This window comes from Ambystoma mexicanum, chromosome 1q (assembly GCF_040938575.1).
Source record: "Ambystoma mexicanum isolate Mex_15411 chromosome 1q, UKY_AmexF1_1, whole genome shotgun sequence".
Taxonomy (NCBI): Eukaryota; Metazoa; Chordata; class Amphibia; order Caudata; family Ambystomatidae; genus Ambystoma; species Ambystoma mexicanum.
The window spans coordinates 217,742,789-217,769,961 of record NC_090922.1 but is presented as its reverse complement, the minus strand read 5'-3'; the positions used below and the strand labels follow the sequence as shown (position 1 = coordinate 217,769,961).

Below are 27,173 nucleotides of genomic sequence, written 5' to 3'. Positions count from 1 at the left end.
GATGTTGTCTTTTTTGTTGCTTTTTTTTGGCATTTTGCACCTCTGGCCTTGAGAGCAACAGTCAAGCCAGCCTGGAAGGCAATTTCCCCTTTGCCCCTTTCCCCTGCCCAGTCCGCCCCTGCTTCCAGCATCCTTTCAGTGGGATGAACAAAGCATTCAGAAAGACTGAATGTGATTTTATTATGCGGATTTTAAGGGCAGTGTGAATTTCTTTCAAAGCATTGCAGATTTTGAGTGACGCTCCCAAGATTGTGTCTCGGCACAACGAGTTTCTGAGAATGACATGATGTTTTGATCTGTCCTCTGGTGATGCTGGCAGAAAGAAGCCAGTAAAGTTCCCATTCAGGCAGTTATCAGCTATAGGATGACCAAATACCACTTTTTGTATCGCCGGGGACCACTAATATGTTTAATTTCCTGATGATTAGAATCCTGTATGCCGCTTCATTGCTCGGAACATGACCTGGGGCAGGTCTGGGGTATTGTGAGTGAGGGGGCAAATCAGGGGCCAAAGAGGCATGTCTCGGTGTCAATAGGTGACTTTATCTGTGACTTCTAAATGTGGGCAAAAAATGCAGATAATGGGGTCATTCCTATCAATATATTCTGTTGTCTATTTTTGAATTAGTAGAAAGTGGTATCACATTTTTCAAGGACTGCCTCACACACTTTGAGGGGGTCAGAGGAAAAAAAGGGTACATTTCTTGTAAATTATTTAGAAAAATACACCTTTGCATCAAGATCAGATACAGCAATAAACAAGGAAGACACATGAAGGCGTGGTTTCAAATGCAAGTCTTGCACATACTGGATTTATTTACTTAGAATGCTGTCCTCCATCTTCTTTTGTCTCTTCCTGCTTTTGACTTTGTACTCTTCTTTCAGCATTTCGGGTGGCACAGTAAAATCACGGTCAGGTTGCATTTCTCCTGGTCACTGGTGTCGTCTTCTCTTTGACACATTATTGCTTGGGTCTGCGCTTCACCGGCGGACGAGGTGCACGCTGTGGCCTTGTCCTCACAGGGGGGCGGCTCGGGGTCCTTGCACGCTGCTGCCTCACCTTTATGACAGACCTGCATCTGGGTGTCCCTTCGGCTTTGGCCACAGGTTACCAATGCATGGATAGAGGGGATACAAAGAAGGAGGCAGAGCAGCAGGGTGGCGGAGAGGTCAAGATTTCTCTTCATCATGGCCTCAGACCATATTCCTCTTGGTGGACGAATCGTTGGCACATGACCCGCAGGCCACACGTTCAGAACTCTGCCGCCTGTCTTGCCAGTTGGACACTTTATATGCTATGTAGTTAGTCCCTGTGACCAGCATACCTGGCCACTTCAATCTGAAAGCTTAGACAGGAAAGCTCCCATCTCAGCCAATAGTGTGGCGGTGACATCACAATGCCAGCTTGATGCTCATGAGATCTTTCACAGCACATTGCCATTATCAGAAATAACAGTCTTTTGCTTCCATACCTATGTAAAACTGAGTGTTATGTTTTATACTCTGTCTGAACTTTTGGTGATGTATATTTTGATTATTGAAAATCTTGAAAATAAATTAATAATAGAAATAACAGTTATGAAGAGCTGGTAAGGTGAGGGAAGTGTTTTTTTTCTCTTCTCCCTTTCTTTCCTTTTCTTTTCTCTTGCCCATTTGTGTTGTCCTTTGTGGTGTTTTGTGTGTGTAAGTGAGTTCATTTGGCAATGATGACTCTTATGTTTCACATGGAATGGTTATTTTAATGAAATATATAATGTAAGATGTTCAGGAACTTTGGATGTTAATGCTTATGGTGAGATTTTGTTGAATCTATGTGAAGTTGTTATAATTTACTAAAATCTAATAAAGAGATTTAAAAAAAGAAAAAACAGTTATTTTGAGAGCTTTAGATAACAAGCCAATTTTAGAAGAATATGAAAGTCATTTTTCACACGAGTTTCATAACATGTTAGCATTCACTTCAAATCTATACACGCTGGCCCTCATTACGACCCTGGCGGAAAGTAACAGACCCGACCGCCATAGCGTAAATAGCGTTTCCGCCATTGCACGATGGAGTAAAGTGCGGCCAATTATGACCCATCGGGCACGAGCATTACGCCATGGCGGAAGTGCAAAGTCCGCGATGGCGGAAATGTCCCCAAAACGCCCCTCACCGCCGTCGTACGGCGCCCTAGGTGCAATTCCGCCACCCATCATAGCGGTCACCGTAATGAGCGCCAATCGCAAAATACGGTGACTGTAAATATACGGAAACGGAAGTAAAAACATGGGGCCGGAACGGGAAACAGCACGCCGCACACCTATAAAATCAGAATCCCAACACAACCATTAAAAATCCGACCCTGAGACACATCCCAACCCGACAGCCACCCTAGTTAAAACAAACAAAATGGGAAAAGTAGCAAAAAAAGCGTGCGACCGCAAGCGGCAGGTCCACTTCTCCCATGAGGAACTCACCGTGCTCACAGAGACCCTCCAGGAGAATGCTGCCGTCGTCTTCTCGACGCAAATGACCAGGACGGCACTTGCGAACAAGAAGGCCACATGGGCCCTGGTGGCACAGCGGGTAAGTGCGGTGGGGACCGCACCCCGCAACCCACAGCAATGCAGAAAGCGATGGGACGACTTGCGGATACGCGTACGGAGCATACTATCAGCCAACCGTAACATTGCCACAGCTACCGGGGGAGGATCGGAATCACCCATCAAGTTGACCCCCTGGGAAGAAATCTGTGCCTCCACCATTGGAATGGAGAGTATAGAGGGAGTCGGAGGGATGGAGAAAGGAGTGCAGACATCCGAAGAATCAGGTAGGTGGGCCAAATAAAACAATGCTAAATCCACAATGTTCAATCATGTGAAGTACCATGTGGCCACATAGTGCAACAGAAACACATGTCCAGGAGAACGGCCACATACATTGGCCTGATAGCGCACTTTAAAAGTCACATTAAATACATAAATAATTAAAAATCCTAAAAACACCCTCTACACGTGCAGCATGCACACCCTAACTGCAGGCTGCAAAACAACTGCATCCTCAATCCACACAGAAATGAAACCACCTCCAAGGCCCTGACCCAAATCACCCTCAGGTACCACCCCAATGCATGTGATACATTGCCATTCCAATTTCCACAGACCCATAAATAACGCTCGCCCTCCTTTACTCCACCACAGGGTCCGAGTCAAACGACGAGCTGCAGGACACCCCTACCAGCACACCTGCAAAGAGGGCCAAGACCAACGGCCAAAGACCCTCCACCTCAGCTGCACGGATCAAGACACGGCAGCAGCCCAAATCAAGTGGCAGCACACAGGAGGGGACTTCAACAGGCACCCCAGCAGCCAGCATGCCCACACCAGCAGCACCACAGGTCCCCCCAATGGATGCCACAGAAGGCACTGCTTCTGATGGCAGCAGCACCATAGGTGACACTGCATTGATGCCAGCATGCTCCGACACAGACAACGGTGCTGTCGATGTAGGACCCATCCATGACCTGTCTCAATCCCCCTGTTTGTTTCATCCCCTACACCATGAGGATACCACGCAGGGGCACCCACAAGACGACGACTGGCCATCCCCCACAAGCCCTGTGGCAAGGCAACATGAGGTGATCAGCCCCTCTGTGACACCACCGCAAATGGCCATGGCACAGCAGAGGCAACAGTCCCTCGACCAGGTGATCGTGCAACAGCAGCAACTGGCCACGCTCCTCAAGGACCATGCTGATGAATGTGGGGGTACTAAGGCAGCCATAGAAACATCTACTGAGACACTTAGGGCACAAATGGAGAGAAGCACCGAGAGCCTGAGGGTACAAATGGAGAGAAGCACCGAGAGCCTGAGGGGGGAACTGCATGCGACGTCCAAAGACGTATGTGCTGAACTTGCCGCTGTGCGCCGTGTGCTCACTGAGCTCTCACAAACCCTTAGGGACATGCATGGACGTGAGCAGGCAGAGACATCATCCGTTGCAAGTTCCGTCCAGGGCAGCCCCCAACGTAGATCTGGGAGGAACCTGCGCTCCACAGGCAGGGGTGCCCCTGATACCCGGAGAGGGGGCTTGCAATAGCGTCTGCCCACTGACAATGAGCATCTTTGGACACTGGTGTTCGGGGGGGAGGTAGGAGGGTGGAGGGGGGGTGTTGGGCTTTCTTGGGTGGCGGGTCGATGGGGTGTGTAATATAATTTCACATATGCTATAAACATTTCATAATCATCCAATGAGACGTGTGGACATTGATCATTGTGTACGAGGCCTTTATAGGCGTACAGTCCACATTGTGCATGTTCCAGACACACACAGTGCCACAAGTCCCGTGTCCATGTATCAGCCACCAGGCGTGAGTGCTAGAAGCATGAATCTATGATACTCTGACGAATTTCACGGGCCTCCTGTGCCTCGCGGACTCCCTGAGGTGCTGCCACATCCCCAGCCTCATCATGACCATCTTCAGGTGCGTGCAGTTCTGCGTCAGGGGGCATGGGCACATTTCTACGTATGCACATGTTGTGTAGCATGACACATGCCATGACTATCTTTGCAACCTTCTCATGGCGGTACAGGAGTGCCCCGCCAGACCTGCTGAGGCAGCGGAAACGAGCCTTCAGTAGGCCGAATGCCTGTTCAATGACTACACGGGTACGTGAGTGGGCATGGTTGTAGTCCTCCTCATGCTGGTCCTGTGGGTTCCGGAGTGGTGTAAGGAGCCATCTCTTCAGTGGATACCCGGCATCACCTGTATGTGGACAAGAAAGGATGTTTGTGGAATGACATTGCTACGTACGCATCCCCCCCCCCTTCCTGCCAGGTCATTGCCGCATCACATACCCCACATTATCATGCATGGAATGAGACTCACCGAGTAGCCAGGATCTGTTCCCTGCGTGTCGCTCCATGTAGCGTGGTATTGTAGAGTTCCTCAAGACCATAGAATCATGGGTTGATCCAGGAAATCGGGCACAACAATGTGTAAAGATCCTGTTGGAGTCACACACCATCTGTACATTAAGAGAATGATATTGCTTCCGGTTGCGTTACTGGGCCTCCATGGCATGTGGGACAACCAATTCCACATGGGTGCAGTCGATGGCACCAATGCAACCCGGTATGCCGGCCAGTGCATGGAATCCAACTTTTGTGTTTGTAATCTCCTGCTCCGAGCGTGGTAAAGAGATGTAGTCCTCTGCGTGCTTCAGGAGGGCATCGAGCACTTGCAATAGTGTCCGTGAGAACAGTGGCTGTGAAATGCCATGCAACTGTCCGACTGTGTGCTGGTAGGTGCCTGTGGCCAGGAAGTGGAGTACAGACACCACCTTCAGTAGGGGTGGGATGGCGGTTGGGCTATCTATCATGCTGACAAGGTCAGCCTGTGTCATGTCCACAATGGCGGTTATGGTGTCCCGGTCCAAACGGTAGAGGGTGTGGATCTGCTCAGCAGTGAGGTTGAACGGATGAGCTCGGAGGCGTGGGATTGCGGGCTGCCTGCGTGGTGGTAGTGGCTGTGCTGGTGGGCCTTGCTGGCCCTGCCTTGCCCTCCTCCTCCTCCTGCGTCTCCTCTGTGCGGCCGGTTGTTGTAGTAGTTGGTGTTCGTCTTCTTCTTGAAGTTGGAGTACTTGCAGTGCTATCAGGTCCCCCAGGCCCAACATCGCTAGTCCTGCCGGTAGCATTTTGGAGTGGGTGTGGTTGTGGGAGGGGGTTGGGTGTGCAATTTATGTGTTTTCAGGCTGTATAGCCTCCACCTGTGGTGATTCATTCCACCTGTGCCAGCTGCAATCCCCTTTGGGCGAGCACTGTACCGAGGTTCACCGACGGGCGGGGCGTCCCATTTGCGAGTGAAGCCAGTTGCCATTTTCACACACTGCCGCACTACATGGATGATTTTGTGATTTCGAGCGCCCACGGATGCCTTTTCGACGTGATGTTGCAAATGAGGAATTCGAAGGACAGCGCTTTCGGTTTTCAGCTAGCGGCGAGGAGACGCCCACAGGTCTGACTGCAAATATAACGTTCTATTGTTTAATGTCCTTGGGACAGGGGCCATGGCGAGAATGCAATGATTGATATGAATAGTATGGGATGCGCAATAGCGTAGTGGACGATAAGGCAGGACGTTCCCAAATACATGTTACTTCACATCACTAGAATTCCGGGCTGGAGCACAGTGGATTTTGCAGGCTGCATTACGCACAGACTCAATGGAGATTTCAAATGTAATGTGAGTTAATAATCATGCGTTTTTATACCGGGATGAGGGAATGATGTATGGATGCATGGACAGATGATTTAATAGAGAGTTTGCCATGTACATGGCTTTTTGGTATCTATCCCCTTCCCCTGCGCTATGTGATGCAGAGCTGCCATAGTGGGACCATCGTCTATCTGCCCTTGTTGAACCCTCCCTGTCTCGACGCGCCTTCCAACACTTGTGTCTATGCACGTTACTAATCCCATCTCATGGATTCTGTTTTAACAGACGCATGCACACAAACACTCGTTTGTAATAGTGTTTTCACCTCGATTTATATAGTTATGATTGGCAAGTGATTCATGGGTGGAAATAATCCTTTTGAGTGGGCTAGCATGCATATGGCTGTAGATTTGGTGTGATCATTGAAGTGAGTGATTCAAATGAAGTTCTGATGGCCATACTATTGTTTTTCATTTCATTTGGGTGACAGGTATCTCCTCCCCTTTTGCCGCTGCCATCTGTATGCCACTCCTGCAGATGGCTTTTACTCCCGACACCTGCTGCTTCGAGTTAATCAGTGGAGCACCATTACGATCTTATGGGACGATCGCCAATGGGCCACATGCCCTTACGCAGTACTAGTGGCTAGGAGCAACATATCTACCTTTCAGCTGGACTAGTGCCTACCTAATGGGACGGGCCTGCGGTTCTAGGCGCTTCCATGTTGCCTTTTTGGACGTGAATGTAGCCCCTGTGTACCATGAAGGAACAGGGCGTCACACAAGGAGTAGCTGGTCATTTATTGCGGATGCAGCCCACAGTAATGTAGATGTTTTGGGGTTCATGACCTAATAGCTGTATGGGCTTGGTGAATTTGATGTGCATTAAAATTTTAGTCTGATGTTTACCGTGTAGCGTTATTCTTTGGAAGTAATGTAGCATATTCCTATTTGTGGAGCGATGTATTGTGAGTAGATCTGCATTGGGTTCCGGCTTCTGAGTATAGTTGCGTGGTACTGTACTGGCCGCGTTTGCCTACGAAGCCCAGTGAGGTCAGGGATAGGGGCTGCCATCATGACTGTTTTAATGATGTCATGCTTAGGGGCGGGGGTTTAGCTTTTGTGTAACAGATGCCTGTCAGCCAGGTGGATTGGTGGAATGATGTGATTATCAGATAATGGCTGGTCACAGGTTCCTGTGTTTGCGTGCGTTTCTTGGAGGGAGACTGAGGTCATGTCCATTGGAATAGCTTCTGTATTCGTGCCATCTGTGCCCTGCAGCTCCCATTGGCCCCTCTTGAGATGAGCCTGGCTGCTCAGTCACTCTGCCAACTTGTGTGGTACATGCTTATGCTGATGGTTGGTTTGTTTACTGGCATGTGTACAGGGCTGGTGCAGTCTCCCTAAGGATGCTGCTTTGAATGTTGCCTTACACTGGTGTCAGGCGATGGGGGCCTGTTGTTGTTTTGTCTCATCTTTCAGTTCATTTTGCTGTACTTGAACCTTCGCATGCCTGTGCTGCATCAGTACGGCAATGGTGACATGCCAAATATGGATGGCCACTCACAAGGCACTTGGAGCCCCTACATGCATTTGTTCGTTGGCATGCGTGGGTGACTTGTGCATTTCACTGGTTGCATTTTACTTCATTGCACCTACGAGGTGTTGTGCAATGTGGCCAGGGAGTGGTGTACAGGCACTCAGTTGGGCCATTTACGGTTGGTTCACGATGCCGTATTTCTCGCCATGGCGGATTGGTACTTTCCGCCATGCTTGATGGCGTAATGTAAATGTCCGCTAGGGTCAGCATTCGCGTACCGTTGCGCCATGGTGGTAATTACGGTTTTGCATGGCGCGCGTGCGCGTACTTGGTGCAGTTAGCGTTGGCGTTCACTACGGTGTCGCTAATGGCATCGTACTTTACGGTGACGGGTCATAGTCGCAACGAGCGGTATTCGATGGCGGTATTGCATTTCCGCCATCGTTTTTCGATTTCCGCCAGGGTCGTAATGAGGGCCGCTGTCTAGCATTCAATGGCACGTCCTAGTAAAAGAAACGTCGTACCACTCACCTGAAAGAGAACATTTACTGAAAGAAATTAATCGAACAATTATTTGTTTACATGTTTTCCCCCACATGGTGAGAACTGGGCTGCCCCCGACTTTATGAAGTGACCTGAAAGGGGTACATTTGATAATTTTGCACATCTCTATAAAAATGGGTTCTCTATGCAGGACTGTATCTCCTCGGAGCACATTAACGAACAAGTGCTGCAGACCTCCATATCCCAACCAATAAGCACAAAAATCCTAGGACCTCAGGAGCCTGTATCGTGAACATCGGTGGGCTGTGACGCTGCCTCACAACCTCTGCCTGGAAAACAAAAAGGGGGGGCTCCAACCACATATCAATTCGTTGACACTCCTATCTAATTTAAGTGTCTACTGTGCTGTATCAGTCATCATTGTGTATTAATGCTGCTTCAAAAGTAAGCTAAGTACCCCATAGTAGGGTCGTTTTACTCTGGATTCTAGTCCATGCAGATACCTTGAGACATCAGTTTTATGCTCAGAAAAAAGCTTCTTTTATTTAGCGGATCTAGTCCTCTGACTGTACTTACATCTACCATATTCACGTTTCAACAGATGAACAGAGTATAGATAGTGTAATGTTTAACAGTACTTAATCACAGTGCAACGTTTGAATCAATGGTGTGTTAGTGCTGTTTGTGAAGTAAATATTACATCATATTTAAACCATTATATAAAAAACAACAGAAGGCAAAGCAACAGTGTTGACACATAGAAATGCAGTAGTGCGCGCAATTCACACAGTGTTTCTATATATATTACCTCGTATTGATTCAAAGCAGGGATGTGCTCATGCACTTTGTCTGAAGGAAGAGAGGAGCTAGTCTAATGGTTCTAGGCTAGCTCCAGATCTGGGGCTAGTTGAAGTAGCCAGCTCTGGGGTGGGTTAACTATTCCCACAGAGGACCAAACCGTTGGCCTACGCCAGGGGGAGGCGCCCCCTAAGGAGTTCAGGTGGATTGATTAGCAAAGTCTTATGCTTGAACCACAGGCGTTTCAGCTCCTTGGTGAAAAGCCTTCATCTGGGCCTCTGGGTTTGTCTCTCAGGAGGAAAACAAAGCAGGGAGGGGGTGGGAGAGAAAAGAGGGAAGGTGAGACTTGAACTCTGTCTCTAGCAATTGTAATGTGCATTGTAAAAAACCTTGCTGCTGCATAGCTAGAGGGCTGATGCAGGGTAAGGGACACTTTAAAATTCGTGACAAACTATGCTATATCTGGTTTGTGCGGCTGGAATTAAGACAGGGACGGACCCTTTGATGATCCATGGGGAAGGGCTGAGGCTATGGGTGCCCTTCAGTCGTGGTAGTGGTACTCGGGGGCATGGTGGTGCCGATTCCGGGAAAATTGGTTGTTGCCGTCCTCTTACCTGGGAAGACCCAGGATTAGGTGGTGGAGCTGGGCGTAAGAGGGAAAGTGTGTTTTGCTCATATTGCTATAATATACATAGCACAGTTAGAATAGGGCTAAGAAAGCGACATACCTTCTGGATTCTGGGGGGGGCAGATGCCCTCAGTTTGACGGATGACAGAGTGGTGCAAGGGCTCCTGTGGACTAGGGAGGACAGGTACTGTGGCGTATTCCAGGGTGCAGGTCTTGCTGTAGAGAAAACAGGAGGGGAAGGGGGGATTTCAAAATTGACATCCTGGAATTGCATGTAGATCCTGGATTGTATGGAGCTAGTGCGGTCCGTGCAAGGCGGCTGCTTACCTCAAGGTGGGTGATTCAATGTTGCGGAGGTAGCCGCGGTTGCAGACTGAGCAATGGTGCTATGTCTCCGTTGCTTGCGTTCTTCGGAAGTGTGCTGTGTGGAAGAGCGTGATGCGCATGCGCACGGTAGCAGTGTTTCATAGCCCGCGCATGCGTACGTTGTCTGCTCGAACAGCTCGAAATAGGTTGGCCTTGTAACCTAATGATGCCGGGGTGGCGTATTCCTTTGTATGTGCAGGGAAGGTTGAAGTCCCTGTCAGCACCAACGGTCTCTAGCGCTTAAGGTCGGCGCAGCATGTGACTGACCTGGTGCTATAAAGGCGTTAGGTGCTGGGTCCCTGGCCCGTGAGGAGTGCCCAGGGCAGACAGTGTGTCCAGTTGAGCTGAATGGATGGATGCAATGGCGGCAGTGCGTAGACCCATGACAGGAGGCTGTGGGTTGGCGCTACCCTAAGCACGTATCTAGTGCGTTGAGGATCCCACAAAAATGTAGGGAACAAGAAGGTACTAAGGTGGAAAAGAGAGGCAAGCGGGGTGCCAAAACTGAGTTGCGCTGCTAGGCACCCACCAAAAGAAGCGCGTGATATGCAAGCTTCCTATCAGCAATGTCACAAGGGAGACCGGGGCACCAGGGCGGGGCAATGTGGTAGTTGGTGGCCCGGGTCAGGATCTGGACTCCTAGTGCTGTCACCTGTTGGAAGCTGGTGTAGTAACAGACGGGGATGCATAGCACACATCAGGGGGCTTGTGGTGCGGCATTGGATGTCGTTGTAAGAGGAAGAGACGTGGTCCTGTGCCTATAGGGGACACACTGCAGGCTCAGGTGTTATGGGACATGTCACATTCTATCATAGGGTGGGTCCGAATGCTGTAGGTGAGGGCAACCCCTAAGGCACTCCTATGTCTGTGGTCTATTTGAGGGTGCCGTTTCAGAAGCATATCTAGCATTTCTAGCTATGTGGTGTACAGTTACTCCCAGGGCACATTTGCCTCATTTAATCTGCATGTGATGGTTTGGAGCTTAAAGAACCACCAAGCTTCTTTATGATTTAATGCATTTCTAGTATTGATGTTACTGTCCACTTTATCAATGACCCACCAGGTGAAGTCATCAGGTCCATGATGAAATTCCAAGAAATGAGACACCAGTGGTGCATTATGTACTTTGCACCGGATCTTGGAATGGTGCTCGATGATCCTTTTGTTGACTGGCCTTTGTGTCACAACCTCTGTCTGCCTCTACTTCCCTGGTCAGGTCATATGGAGCCGGCCCCACCGGCAGCGATTTGGGTGTGACTGCCCCCAGGGGGCTGCTTCCTTCCTGCTCTTCAGGTGGGTGGGACCTGCACATCAGAGCGCTCGCGTTCCCATGGGGTTCACGACTCTGCAAGCGTGCATTCGCAAAGCACACAGCTGTTCCGATGGGGTTCTAGTGCTATTTAAATGCTCATAATGACAGGACTACTTCCTCAACAGAGTTATCCCCAAATCTCCCGTTATCCATATGCTTCCAGTTCCTGATGGACGGAAACAATCTCTGGCTCCAAAATTGCACACTTTCAGAAACATGTGGAGAAAATATCGCTCAAGATGAGCGATCCTTAAATTATTTTTAAAAACTTTATTTCTAGGCGGGCGTCAGCAACAAGCACTGAAGTGCTTAAGGCGAACCCTCAGGTTCCACCAACAAGACGCTGCCATGCAGGGCAGCGGATGAAAGGTTGAGGGAATGAGGAGCGGGGGGAGGCAGGAGGGTATTTTACTCCCTGCTTTTGACACATTTCTCACTGCTCAGAAATGCCAATAACACTATAAATTGATTCTGTTATCATCTCCTTGGCTGTTTGCAAATCAGATAACACAATCGCGAAGCTCCTGTTTGTGGAACATGCTGCAGACACCCCTTGGCTGAAATAAAAAGCAGTGCAGGTGGCCACAAGGGGCAGACACCTGCGCGTGCGTGTCCGTCACCCCCCATTTTAAATTGGGTGGAAGGCTTGCCTAATTTTTAGGAGTCACTTAAATGTAATTTAAAAAAATCACTTTCAGCAATAAGAAAAATGTCAGCACAAATGGCACATGCCCAAACCATCCGAAAAATGAGCCACGCAAGTGGCCTTCCAATATTGCTCAGACGTGCCTCGAGGAATGCACAGTCAACGCTCCAAGAAAATCGTGCAGTTCGTATCCTTTTCTTTCTACCTGACTCATAGTTATGAGCTCGCACCAAATGAGATAGTTCCTATCAGGCTTCTTGGCTCAGTGGCTCAGAAGCCCACACCACAGTTCTGTATGTACCGCCCGGTGGATAAATGTTGCAACTTTCTAGATATTCCCTAACATAGAAAAAGAAAATAGAAAACAATCATATTCTGATGCACAATGCGACAACCAAACAAGTTACACATGGTTGTGGATTTTTGCACTGCAACCTATTTGCTCAATGGAAAAAAAAGAACGATTTCCTATGATTCAGAAGGGAAACGTCAGGAGAGCCCGTAAATAAAAGCCTGAATGGGAGATTTGGCCGAATTCCAGCCATTCAGGAATTTCGAACGTCCCAAATGTTCGCCCAAATCTCCCATTTGGTGCTAAGGGCTGCGTGGGTGTCCCCAGCATCCTTGTTCACTTGTGAGCAGGAGTAGCGGGGTCTACCAAGCAGCTGATCCCGAAAAGTTAAAAAAAGGAAAGGACCCTGCAGCAGCGGATTCCGATCATGGAAGTGAAAGGGAACAGTTGTTGCAGAGACACAGTGAGTCTGCGGCACACAGCGAAGTGTGCCGCTGCAAGGTAAATAGGGGCCTAGGGGTGGGGATGGTGGTGTGGGTCTGGCTAGGGGCAAGGGCCAAGTCAGAAATGTTGAGGGGAGAAAAGACTGAAGGTTATTTGGTAAAAATTATCTTTGGTCTTTTCTCCCTCGAACATTTCCGTCACGGGATTCCAACCCCGATCCATCCGGAAGCACTCACCTTTATGTGACCTTGAATGCCAGGTTCTCCACAGGGCCCCATCACCCATCACCTTAATCGCGATATTCTCCATGGACAGGAGTATCTTCAGACACACGTGTTCCGATTGGATCCATGATACTTGTTTAAAAAAAGCCTGGCCTCTTTCTGTACTGCAAAATGAGGGAGGGAGACCCGTCGCAACTCCCCCACATACCTTCTCACCACTCTTTCTATGTTCCTACACCAACCCACCATCTATAATTTGCGGTAAAAAAGAGGTAAAGAAAATTGTGGTAAAATGGGATTCAATCAGTTTGGCAGGCGACCAAAGTGATTAATTCCATGTTGATTTATTTGAGTTTGTCGACCCCAAAATAGCCGAAACCCAAGTACCAATTTATCATACACTCCCCATTCTTCATTAAATCAACAGCCTCATGCTTCATTAACTCAAGCCCCATCTTCTATGAGCTCAACCACCCATGGGCTCAAATAGTCTTTTTTTCATAGGTTCATCGAACCCGTTCTTTATGAGACCCAGCGCCCAGTTATTCCATGGCTGAAATATCCCATTCGTCGTGGGATCACCCACCCTACACTTCATGAGCTCAAGTCTGCTGTTCTTCGGGAGCTTGAGTACACGAATCTCTATGAACACAATGAGTTTTCGCTGACCATGGATGAATAGTGTTCTTAACATGTAACAACTCAGTTTGCCATGAGCAAAGGTGCCCTGCAGCACGAGTGCCCCGCTGTTCATGAGCACCAGAATCCACTTCCATGAAGGCTAGTTACCGTGTTAAGCATGCGCTTGCTATGCAAAAGCCTCTGAGACACCTCACACGCCCTACACGACAGATTATCATTGTAACTCAAATCCTCTTTATATTTAGTGTACTATGCTATGTTGTGCTGTGCTATGTTGCAGTGATATGTTGCAATATGTTGCTTTGTTTTGTCATATCATGTCATGTTGCTTTGCCTATCACGTCCTTGTTTTTTCTGGCTCAAAGCATAGCTTTCACCCCATGGCAAAACAGTCACCCACTGATCCCCCCACCCCCCGCATCTGCCTTCTTGGCTGGGGAACTGGCCGCAACCAATTGCAAAAAATCTATGTCAGTCGTTCCCCTTGCACTGCTTCCAAATGAGTCCACGAGCTGATCAGACCATCTGGGAGATTGATCAAGATATGGGTAGACCGGCCACCTGGGCACCATCCACAAGGCGGGCAAGCGGTCTGAAACAGCCAGGCGGCCACATGGAGCACTCTACAAAACATCCAATAAATAAATAATACACTTAAAACAAAACTCGGTCCCATCAGAAGGGCGCAAATGTACAAAAGCATACCTAAAATATTGACTGGACAGGGCTTCCTTCCCTGCAGCAGCTCAACACAAGATATAGTAAATTGCATATTTTCCTTGTTTCTTCCCCATCAGACCTGGAACAACATGAACCTTCCAGCTCGCTGTGCAAGAAGAGGGCTCCCAACAAATGTGGCCCTAACCCTTGGGGACACATTCACTGTTGCCTCTTTTTATTAAAAGGTGGCAGCAGAGTAAATACCAGCATAGGGAGGCAGCTTGGGGAGGAGTCCCATCTGAAGAGCCTGGCACCCCTACAGGAAACGCACATGCTAAGGAGGGTAGGGTTGCCGGTAGAGTAGCGGGAGTACTCCAATGAAAATGTACACATCTAATCCCGCCCACATTTGAAAGTGCCACCTATCCACCCATGTAGCCAGGCTATAAAACTGGGTGAATGAGAGTATCGGGCCCTCTCAGAGCCCCTCACAGGGGGCTTAGGACCTTTGGGCACCAGCCCAGGCCCTCACACATTAATGCTTGTTCTCTTGGATGCTCATTTCTGACCCATTCCCTTTTCAGCCTTGCGTCACTTTGCAGCCTCGAAGCATTCTGAAGCAGCTGCAAGGAAGCAGGTCAATGCAATATAAAACACCAAAGCAAAGACACGTCATCTGTGGACCTTCCCATCACACCCTTAACTTGGCTTTCATGCCATGGCTTTCAGGCCATTTCACCATATGCTTTGGAACTCTTGAGGTGAGTTAGAAGTGCCTCTTTGTGCTATTGAAACACAATAATACGTATTTCTCTCAGGATGATACATTCAAAGGGGTTTTTCTTTATAAAGCAGAAATGTTGGACTGCAGTCCACATTCCAGGGCAGATGGAAATCCAGCCAAGGGGAGATGTAAAGGGCATAGCAGGATTTTGACAGGTAAATTCGGGAACAGTGCTAGTACAAGTAATTGCTGGAAGGGATAGCACACATTTTCTTATAGGCTACTCTGGAAGGTTCCAGAACTCTGGCATGGATTTGTTTAAGAAGCAGTAGGGTTCCCCTCACCTGTGCGGTTTAAGCATATATGACCTTTCAGGAATTTGGGGAACACCATTTGGCAATCACAAACTGAATGAGGCCTGGACTACGAGAATTGGTCGAAACACAGTAGTATGTATCATAGACAGTGAAAACAGACTACAGAGGCAGAGTTCTAGTTTGGCAACCATGAGTGTTCAAAGACTTCACTGTCCCCGTCTTCCGATTTAACGTGATGGGATATGTAATTATTATTTTTTTTAAAGACGAATTCTTAATAAACAGATACAGCCGACATATTTGGTTTACACTGAAAACAGTTTTCCATCACAGCTGGCGAGGGCCCTGTCCTGGGCCCATGTTTCCCTTGAGTGGTGGGCAATTAATAGTTGCAGCCTGAAAAGGCGAGGAGTTGTAAGCCAAAGGTATTGCTCTTGTGGGGGAGAGTTAGAACCACAAACAGACTTCCGGAGAGTGACACTTCTGCTGCAGTAAATTACCCAAACGAGGTAAAAAAGTGCTGTAAAAGGTCTATAAAAAAAAACAATAGTGTAAGCGTTCTGAGGGATGCTTGCCTGGCGTCAAAACTCTGAGTTCTTGTTGGTCTGGAACTTGAACATTAGAATAAGGATGCAAGGTGTACACAGAATAGACTCCTGCACCCGATTTATTTGCCCCCCCCCCCCCCCCCTGATACTGGATTCATAGAACTGGTATGTTTTGTTTTTCAGTTGGCATACTCCTAAAAGGAGGAGTTTCTCTGGTCAGAAACTAAATCCCAGTGCAACTGGGGCATCAGGTACCTACAGAATAAGATGTCGCAACATGACAAACCCGGGCCTTAGACACAAACAGAGAGAGGGGCGCTAGTGATGGGAAAAGGAGAATACCCATATGATTCTAGTTTGACCCCCAGGTCCATCCATCATTTTACACTGCAAGTAGGCGATCTTTGGCTTATGGTTCACCTTTCTTTTGTGAACAGTAAAAGTAGTTTCCTTCGAGTAAAGTGAGTGTGTTCCTCCGAACAACCCTGTCTCAAACATTTTGTTTCTCCTTCTCTGTAAATTCTTGTCCTTTCACATTCCCTTCCCTTTCTTGTCCTCTCCGTCACTCTTGTGTCTCTTAGTGTTCTCATTCAGGCTCAGGGCAGCGCAATTGTTACTATATATATATATATATATATATATATATATATATATATATATATGGTCCATAAGGGTTGCCCAGTATTCACTGGGCAACAGAGATACATTTAGATATGTGATAAAACCACTGTGGTATGAATAAATTATAATGACTAAATGTTAAATACTTCGTGGCACTTTGTATTTTTATCAATTTAAGAACATTGCTGCTAACGCACTAAGCGCTTTACTTTGTTAAAAAAGATTGCCCAAACAGATGGTAGTAATATCATTAATTCCCATATGCAATATTTTGCCAACCCATAATATGCAAAATGCTCTATGGGCATCTGCCCTGTCACTATTCTCCGGCAAGACATATGACATATGCCTTAATCTCTATCAGTCCCAAAAGACAAACAACTTTCAGAGTACTAACGCATTTGTAAAAAATATGCCATGTGAATTCAGGCAATGACTGTAAATATCTTACCTTGCACACTAGGAAAGGACACCCGCAGAAAGTTAAAATTGTTGGTTACCTATTCAAAATACAAGGCCAATGTGGCCGACATGTAAACTTTGTGATTGAAGTAACCTAAGAAAATTAGTCTCTCTTTTGTGTTTACACCTAATTTCTGTGTGTAGCCCCTCTTTCATGTCTCCTCTTTTTAAATGTTTGTTTGACAATGAGGCAAATTGTTGTGAACAAGCGGCGAGTTGGGCAACAGAGATACATTTAGATATGTGATAAAACCACTGTGGTATGAATAAATTATAATGACTAAATGTTAAATACTTCGTGGCACTTTGTATTTTTATCAATTTAAGAACATTGCTGCTAACGCACTAAGCGCTTTACTTTGTTAAAAAAGATTGCCCAAACAGATGGTAGTAATATCATTAATTCCCATATGCAATATTTTGCCAGCCCATAATATGCAAAATGCTCTATGGGCATCTGCCCTGTCACTATTCTCCGGCAAGACATATGACATATGCCTTAATCTCTATCAGTCCCAAAAGACAAACAACTTTCAGAGTACTAACGCATTTGTAAAAAATATGCCATGTGAATTTAGGCAATGAGTGTAAATATCTTACCTTGCACACTAGGAAAGGACACCCGCAGAAAGTTAAAATTGTTGGTTACCTATTCAAAATACAAGGCCAATGTGGCCGACATGTAAACTTTGTGATTGAAGTAACCTAAGAAAATTAGTCTCTCTTTTGTGTTTACACCTAATTTCTGTGTGTAGCCCCTCTTTCATGTCTCCTCTTTTTAAATGTTTGTTTGACAATGAGGCAAATTGTTGTGAACAAGCGGCGAGTTGGCCGCGGAACGCGTGAACGCCTCAACAAACTGTTTGCTGCACTTGGGAGGACCCGTGTATTTTGGTCGTTTGGATTTGAAAGGATTTCCATGTTTTTTGTATTATACAATTTTTCCTGAAAGAAAAATAGAGGAAGGTAATCTTGGAAAACAAAGTGTGGATCTGGCAGTATATCTTCTTTTCCCAATTGGGATTGACTTGTGCCTAACTAACACTGTGGAGAGTGCAGCTCAAACTTTCTGGCATGAGAATGGCAGTACTTTGAACATATATATATATATATATATATATATGCAAAAAGGACTATCACCAGAAGCTGGGAAATCCCCAGAACAGCGTCATAAAAGAAGGATGGGTGAGAGAATGTCAGAGAAACCCAGAATTTTTAAAGCAGCTGCGTCAGGGAGACCGGTACTGCTTAATGTACAGCAAATAGTCATGAAGAAAAGATATCCTAGTCCGACTGCAGAACGAGCAGACTATCCAGAGTTCAGGAGGAAGAAGAGGGTCCCAGGAGGGTAATTCGAGGAAGACTGGCCAAAGGTAGCCAGAACGGGAAAGTGATTGAGCTGCACGGCATCAGCAATAGACCTGGGGGTCTGTTTATTTGTGGAGAGTCCTCGGAAGTGGACACGAGAGGAAAGGGGTGGCGATAACACACTGGAAACTGGAAAAGAAAGGCGGAGAAGAAGATGTAAACGACAGAGCCGTCCTGACAGGATACGGAGCATGAGAAGAACAAAATCCCGACACAGTGACGCATTCCCATTACATTGCAGATAATGAGGAAAGCGGGAGATCCAGGAATGCAGCACTTATAATGATTGGCATAACAATGTTTGGTTACTCATGAAAACAGAATATAATGATTGGAGTACTCTTACTAGTCGCAGTAAATGGCGAGAAGCGACAAAAAGTGAGAAGTCTAACTGTGGTCAGCCTACTCGTCCCAGTGAAGATGCAAGTCATGAGAAGAGTGGGAAACTCTTAGGGACACAGCCTACTTGTCCCAGTGAGGAACCAGATAAGAAAGAGAGTAAGAATACTTCAGAGACACAACCTCCTCATCCCAGGGAGGGATCAAGTGAGAAACGCAGAGGGACTCGGCCTCCTCGTACCTGTGAAGAACAAAATAAGAGTCAGAATCCTTTAGGGACTCAGGCCCTCATTACGAGCATGGCGGTCTGGGAATTACCATACCGGTAAGCATGCCGGTACCGTACTTCCCGGTCCGCCATACTATGGGCTCTGATTGCGGGAACCGTTTCACCCACCAGGTTTTACCTGGCAGGGGTAACGGCACCCGCGAGCAGAGCACGTCGGATGCACTGACACCATTCTGAATGGTGCCGGTGCATCCGACGTCCCCATCCCCATTCAGCCCAATGGGGCAGAATGGGGATGGGGAGGCCCTTGATTCCGGCACCCGGAAATGGGCAATTACCGGGTCTGCCGAACTCGGCATGCCTGGTTCTTGCCCATTCATGGGTGCTGGAAAAAATGCAACTCCGGCGGTAGCCATGCCCTTTTTTAACGGCATGGCTACTGCAGCGTTGTAATGAGGGCCTCAGCCTCGTCATCCCAGTTTAGAGCCATATACCAAGAAGAAGGAGAATCCTTCAAGGGCTCCACCTACTCGTCCCAGTGGGTGGACAAATCTTAATTAGAGTGAGACTAATGGCTGGGTACATGACACAGATCCCAGTGAGGTAACTAATGGTCATAAAAATATAACACGTGCTAAAAGGAGAACTGTGCAACTGGTGAAAGAACATGCTGAAAAAGAAACCCTATCCATTGCTATTGAGAAGGGCAGAGCAAATGAGTAGACCGGTACCGGGGTATCTAGAGAGAGGACTATGAAAGAAGCAAGGAGAGATAAAGAAAGGGATGTGGAAAAGTCCCCTACCTTTACTGACTGAACTGGTACAAGAAATAACTATGCACTTCCAATACTGAAAAGGACATTGCTGGAAAGCAAGCCCCAGGAGAAGGGAGTCATTCTCTTGATCTTTAGTTGTTTAATATAAGTGGTAGGATCAGCATAGACTAGCTTTGGATGGAGGAAAGTTTGTTACTTTGGACTATAGAATGGACGACAAGCACCCTCATTTAGTTTTGTTAGGTAGGGAAACCCTTAGAGTAGGGAAAGTCAGGCATTTTGGAATGACCCACCGAAGAATATACGGAATACAACAAACCACCTAGCATTCAGGAAACTCCTCAAATCATGGCTCTTCAAAGTGTAACCACAACGGAGACGCACTAGAATGCCCAGACATTAAAACAATGATGGAAATAATTCCAACCTCGGCCACTCTCAAATTGGACAAACACTCAAACCGAAGAACCAACCACTGAACAGAGCATAAGACATCATGGAAAATAGCCACAAAGGAAGGCTGCAGAGACTGACCACATACCTAGACCCAGCCGAAAGCCCTCAAGTGACTCTCCCACTCGTACGTACCGGACGAACATATCCAGAATGGCAGACGCACCTACATAGACGTTGGCCTGCGTCACAGATGGATAGGATTGACTGAAGGATAACATGCCAGCGCCTAGAAAAAACGTGAATGCTAGCATGTGCCACACTTGGACGGGTCTCTAGACACTGGCCTGCGCCGCATCTGGGTGGGAGTGTGAGTGTTGGCATGGCCACACCTGGATGGAGTCCTGGGCGTTCGCCTGCGCCGCGTCTAGATGGGAGTGTGAAGGCCAGCAAGTGCCACACTCAGACAGAACTGTGAATGTTAGCATGGTAAAGGTCAGGTAACCCACTAACCAATATAAGCTCTAACTCTGCATACTTATCTCACTCAATAAACTCACACAACCATCTCTCGCACAACAAGCCGCACGCACTTCATAACACTGCAACAACACATAAACCGGAACAACAGCACACGCGGACTGACTCCGATCTGATACCCGCACCAAAGCTCAGCACCCGGTGTACACTGAGTTGAAGCTGCCAACAGAACACCACTCCTCTCACTATCCTACTCCCTTCTTCACCTTACTAACCTATCCCACCTTTATCATTTACAGTTACGCCTGAGCGCCTGGGGACAAATTCCGTTGGTGACGGTGCGCGGTACAAATACCTTTAACATTTAACATTTAACATTTTCTTGTTTAGTTTAAATAAGTACTTCTTGAAATGGCAAACGCTAGTCTGTTTCCTCCTTCTGACCTACCACAAGAGTCATTCCTGAACTGTGGGTTAAGGGAACTTTAGCTTCTTGCCAGCACTTTTTCAGGGATTTGAACCTGTGTCCTGGAGGTAATGCACTGGTGGCATAGCTTATTGCTTCAGTTTACTTTAATTATCGGCTTGGGACATAAGGCCATTTCAGAGCTGCCACACAGCACTCCTTTCTCACTGATCAACTCCTTTCAGCTCTGGCAGACTTCCCAGCTCAAAAGATTCATTTGCATTTTTATTTAAGCAAGATTAATGATAGACTGCTGTAGCCACAGCCGTTTGTAGGTAATGGGGATGGCTGTGGTCTTTGGCACGTTCCATAACCGGTGCAAATGGTGGGTGATTAGAAAGGGAGGGATAGTTAAGGCTGCATGCCATAGGAGGCAATGACTACCAGCAAGTGATCGTACAACACACTTCCTTTCACCATGTTTGTTTCAGTCTTGATAGCTCTGGGAGTTGGAGTGGAGGATAGGCAGAATGTCAGTAAGGGCTTTGTGTTGGTGGAGTGGGGGTGTAATGCAGGGACAGGATGCCAGGGAGGTAGGGTATTTGTGATTGTTTAACACTGGGTGTGGGGAGGTGGTCAGGTTGTCTAGGATGGTTGTCGGATGGGAATGGCTTGATGGGGAGGCAAGCAGGGGCGGCATAGTTCTACTACTTTTCCTTTACATTTCACACGCAGTTCGGCACTTCAGTCTGTTTTATTTCTGAAGAATGTGTGCAAGGAGGAGCAGATCTATCAAACATATATTTGTTGTTTTTTTGCAAATTTAGATTTTTCAAATGGCAGGCCAACATTTGATAGTGAGTTATGGCTATTGCTGGTGAATTCAGAATATGCAATTGTTAGCTAAAAGTATGACAATTTATAAAACTTCATAAAATTGGTAGATTTGGCAAAAGCTGACACAAATCCAACAATCGCTTTTGGGCACATAGTCTTTGCCCACCCTTATATGCTAATGTACATGTGCCACATGTGCAACTTGCCTTTTACTTTTCCATTCTTGGCCAGTGGCGTCTTCAGGAATCAACCTCAGGACAGGCACAACAAGGGGGAAAAGGCAAAAGTAGTGGACACCTAAACATGGACGATGTGGATGTTTTTCCAAAATGGACATGGCACAGTGAACCTGGGAGGTACAGATGGTGCATTTCTACAGCACATTGTTTGGGTAAGGTTGGGTAATAACACATTTACCAGCAGTCTTGTAGAACATTTGTTATATTTGAATACTTCCGATGCCAGGGCATCAACTGTAAGCACAATGCCAATTATGAATCATGGGTCAGTATTAATGACACACGTTTTTATATTGTGCCAGTATATCATGCAGTAACAGCATTGGGTCTGGAAGTGCCAGAATATAACAATTAGTTGCAAGGTGTCACCAACAAAATGCCAGGTTACTTCACAGTATCCCTTTGTGCTGCTCAAATGCTGCAGGTGCAGTGCTGTCTAATTAGGGTGACCTGTGTTTCTCTATTATAGAGATTGCTAATAAAAGTGCCAATCTGCCTGGGGTCATGTTTAAATACACAATGAGTCTCTTAAAAACTGAAACGTTCAGCGCAATGTGCCAGCCTGCCAGTTAAACATACCTTTGAAAGTTAATCACAGTCAACATAATGCCAGTTCCAAGAGTCCCATGCCATCCAAGCCCAACCCTGCCCCAGTTTGACATGTTCTGATGTAAGTGCAGACTCACATCTGCCAATAATGCCATCATCTCCCTGTAATGTATACCCTGGCAGTGTCTGCAATAATATGCCAAGTGCAGCATCAAATTTCCCAATTAAGCCATTGTATCATTGGTAGAGTCTCCATATTTAAGGTAGAGCCCCACAAGTCCAAATACAAATGACCCAACACCCCCACCACCCAGAGTGCAAGCCTCAAACCTGGAATCCTGCCTGCCCCCCAGAATTATTGCAAGCCCCATACCTGGAATCATGCCCCTCTGCCACCCACAGTGGAAAACCCATACCTTACATCCTTCTCCCCACCAGAAAGATCACAAGCCCCCTACCGAGCAACCTGCCGCCCCACCACCCAGAACGCAAGCCACATATCTGACATCCTGCCTCGTCCCCACCACCCTCAGCCCAAGCCCCATACCTGGCATCCTGTGCCCCACTACCCAGAGCACAAGTCCCATACCTGGCCCCACGGCCCAGAGCATGCAGATGTGTGGGTGCAGTCCAATGTTCAGATGTGTGGTCATCATGGCCATAGTGCGTTCCTACCTGTACGTCCCCGTGATGACAGACTCTCCGTCCACCAGGATGAACTTCTCCTTCAGCGTGCCCGTGACTTGCTTCAAGTGCCTTGTGTGAAAAGTGCAGCCTGAGAGAACTCGAACTCGCATGTTCTGTGGAGAAGTAGAAAGAAGCAAGTGAAGACATTTGTAAGCACTCCAGGTGTGCATGCAAGTCCCCAAAAACATAGAGCCACAAATCATTTACCAAAAGCAAAACCATGCGTGCTATTAGTATTGCGCTGCACAAACTAGGACCCTTGGGTGCAGCATGAAGCATTGCATTAGAAATGACTAATACCATGTGTACATTACTTGTAGATAAAGAGGGTGTTTTGGAAGGTGGAGGTGCTGCAAGTGTCCAGGCTGCCCCAGAGATGTAACATTAGCACACTCAGTTCCAGTTTTGCAGATAATGCCAGAGTACCTTCAAAATAAACTCCCCTTACCCACCCAATTGGATCTGATGTTAAAATGTCTGTGTTCCAGGTGAAGAGAAAAAGAGGGCTAGAGTCTCAGGGGAGCATGGCCACGGATTGAGTACCTTCTCCAAGCATGCTCCATATAAGCCAGTCTGATGACGCTCCAGTGTGGCCTCAAGGGCTGGCAAGGATTGGTGGAGGACAGACTAAGAGGCGCAGAAGACTAAGTCCTATTCCCAAGGAGGATCATTGCAGGGCGATTTCTGTGGCAGACAAACAGAAGGAAGCCTGGAGACCACTTTTATGAAAGAGCTGTTTTGGGTAAGGGACGTGGGGCATCCAAGTTACCCACATGCTTGTTTGCACCAGCACAGAGCAAAGTCTGAAGATGAGATGTTTTGGGTCAACCTGAGGGCCAGCAAGAAAGCCAGCGCGGGCCACTGTCTGCCTGGAGGGGGCAACTAACAGAGAAGAGGTTCCTGGAATGGCCCGAGGCTCGTCCTCTGCAGGCAGCATTAAAAGAAGTGAGCAAGATTTACAGACAGCACAAATGAATGGAAGGATTATCCAGCTGCACCTCTAAAGATACCTGCTGGGCACAGGCTAAGTAAGCATAGAAGGTGCACATACTGCACCCTCAGAGCACTCAAAAGAAAGGGGGTCATTACGACCTGGGCGCAAAGGGATACTGGGCACCGGTAATGACACCGGTGCCGGTAATCCCTTTGCGCCCTATTCCGAGGTCCCTTTGCGGGTCCCTCCCTTAACGCCTGGTTCTACCAGGCGTTATGGATGGGACCCGCAAAGGGATACCGATGTCAATAACGGTACCGCAATTTGCGGTACCATTATTGACGCCTTCCCCCTTCCCATTGAGCCCTATGGGGGCTGAAATGGGAATGGGGAATGGCTTTTCAAATGGGGATTTACGGTCCCGCAAAGGTCGGAATAGACCGGTAAGTCCCCATACCACCAAGTCGGTGGCGGTACCGGTATTGGTGCGAGTCATGGCGCTAATAACGGAATGAGGGTCAAAGACTTGGAGAAACCACAGAGCGACAAAGAACTCCACATGAACGATTCACAGTGTCAGGACACGGCACCCACAGCAGAGAAAAGCAGAAGAAAGTGGTCCCCGGAATACACATTCCACAATGGAAACCCCAGAGCTTCTATCTACTCAAGGGAGAATTAATTCTGAAAGGCACTGAAGATTGAATCCAGCTGAATCAAGTTGCAACAAGAGAAAATATATCACCAATATTCCGATAGAATGATATGATCTTGTTCGACTTCTTCAAGGCCTGCATATGTTGCCAACCAGGGGTGTTCCTAGGTCTGGAAAAGATCCGGGGCTACACTAATGCCGGGAATGTCGGGACTGGGGGCTAGCTAGCCTTTTCATTGTAGACCCTGAGATTCTATCCGAGGCTACAACCAAAAGACACAGGTCTATAGTCCCCTAAGCCCCCCCACCGCCCAGCAACGCCTCTGGTGGCAACCATCTGTCATGTAAGGGACTGAAAGACATGTTGACAGATTACCCAACTAACCATAGCACTCAATGTTGTACATTATAAATGTTTCAAATAAAACAACTGTTTAAAAAACCATGACAGAGCCTGGGAAGTACTCCTAAACATGCTGGCACGTTTACTTTCCTGACCAATTCCCGGGGCCCTCCTTCCACTACCTGCATCCAGATTGGGACTTTCACAATTTCATTTACTACTTCATTTCCCGTATTGTTCTCAGACTTCAAATACAGACAGCAGGAGAATTGCACCTGTCTTTTTACTCAAATATTGACTTCTATTACATTTTGACACACAAGTCGTTCACTTCCAAAATGTTAAGCATGGATGCATTTTGACTTTCAAAAACATGTGAGGCCTTCAATATTTGTAATCCCGCAACTTTAGGACTTCCACTCCCAACAAGTTAACTGAAGCTGTGCTGCAATTCCTAGGTCTCCAATACTGCAAGATATACCATTGTATGAAGGCACTGGGACATTTGATGTCCTCCTTTTTATCTGTTTTGGATGCTGGTTACAGCATGATGCATCAGAGACCAAAGCTATTCTCGCTAGACTCATTGCACTTCTTAATTCAGAATGCTGAAGCTACAACCAATAGATAGTCTTTGGAAAGTGCATTGTGATGTAAGACAAAAGAAATATATTTTGCTTTAATAAACCTCTTGCAATTGCACTTTTGATTAATATGACTGGTGAAGTAATCACCTGGGGCCAGATTACAGAAACTTTGCACCGTTGCAAGTGCAAAATTGCAAAGTATTAGCACTATGGCAGAGTTTGCCCTATTTTTAAATACACTGGGACACGTTAGTAAACGATTGCACCATGACAAGTGCAGTTTGACACATTAAAAGCAATAGGGCAAAAATTGCCCTACTGCAAAAAAGATTTGATTTTGATGCATTTTTGCATCGGGGCAAAGTTTGCCCTAGTGCTAATACCATTCCATATTAGCACTAGGGCAAACTTTGCCCTGTTGCAAAAATGCAGTAGAAATGCATCTTTTTTGCAGTATGGTAATTTTTGCACTGGTGCTTTTAATATGCCAAACTGCCCTTGTCATGGTGCAGTAGTTGTCTAGTGTGTGCCAGTGTTTTTAAAAATAGGGAAAACTTTGCCTTAGTGCTAATACCGTGCAACGTTGCCCTTGCATTGGTGCAAAGTTTCTGTAATCTGGCCCCTATTGAAGCTTTGAAAACTAACAGTCTTTTACATTGACCTTAACTCACCAAAAGGAGTTATCAATTTTTCCTTTCAATGAAGGCATTTTAGAGTGGATCTTTTTAACACTGTTTTGAAAGCCAAACATGAGATTCTGGCTGCAGTATTCTGGTCACAATGTTTCTGTATTACCTTTCATTAGAGGAACGCATTCATCAATTCTGGAGCACAGTGATCAAGTTCTGAGTTGAAGCATGTGTCCGCTCTGGAGAAGGCCAGAGCTGATACATTGTGACAAGAATCCCAATGCCCAAATCTAATGTTTTGCTTTCAAAACACAGAGTTGGACACATTCGCTGTGAAAGGTCTCCCCACTCAGTCAAATTGGAAACCTCATTTTTGCGGTGAATTAAGATATTCGTGCAAGAGTTGCTCTTCTCTAAAGTCCAAATGGAGATTACTTCAACTTTGAAAAAAGATATAAGAATTGGAAAACTATTCTAGGAAAAGTAGCATAGGAAACCCCTCCTGTGGATTACTGCAAACCGTGACTTCACTACTTTTTCTATGGAAAAACTGCAAGTTGCCCATGAAAAACTGCAGGTTGCCAGCTCTAGTGGCCCAGTTACCACACTGCAACATTAGAAAAGAACCTGCCTCCATCACAAATGGATGGGTCAGAGTTGGCAGGTAACCCAGGGTCATTAAAGTAGTCACTTCATAACATTTTGTTTTAAGAATTGAAAATGCAAATTCGACTAATCTGCTCTTCTCATTCCCCTCACAGCAGTAACAGCCCATGGAAATCTCTAATGGGTGA

At 46.9% G+C, this 27,173-nt stretch overlaps 1 protein-coding gene across 2 annotated transcripts in view; it reads right to left on the bottom strand.

Moving 5' to 3' along the window:
• Positions 1 to 27,173, bottom strand: part of FAM83E (family with sequence similarity 83 member E) — a 552,552-nt gene that overhangs the window by 164,586 nt on the left and 360,793 nt on the right. For both annotated transcript variants that reach the window (XM_069637444.1, XM_069637436.1), the window contains exon 4: positions 23,220 to 23,344. In XM_069637444.1, coding sequence (XP_069493545.1) covers positions 23,220 to 23,344 — 125 coding nt within the window. The remainder of the gene's footprint in view (positions 1 to 23,219; positions 23,345 to 27,173) is intronic.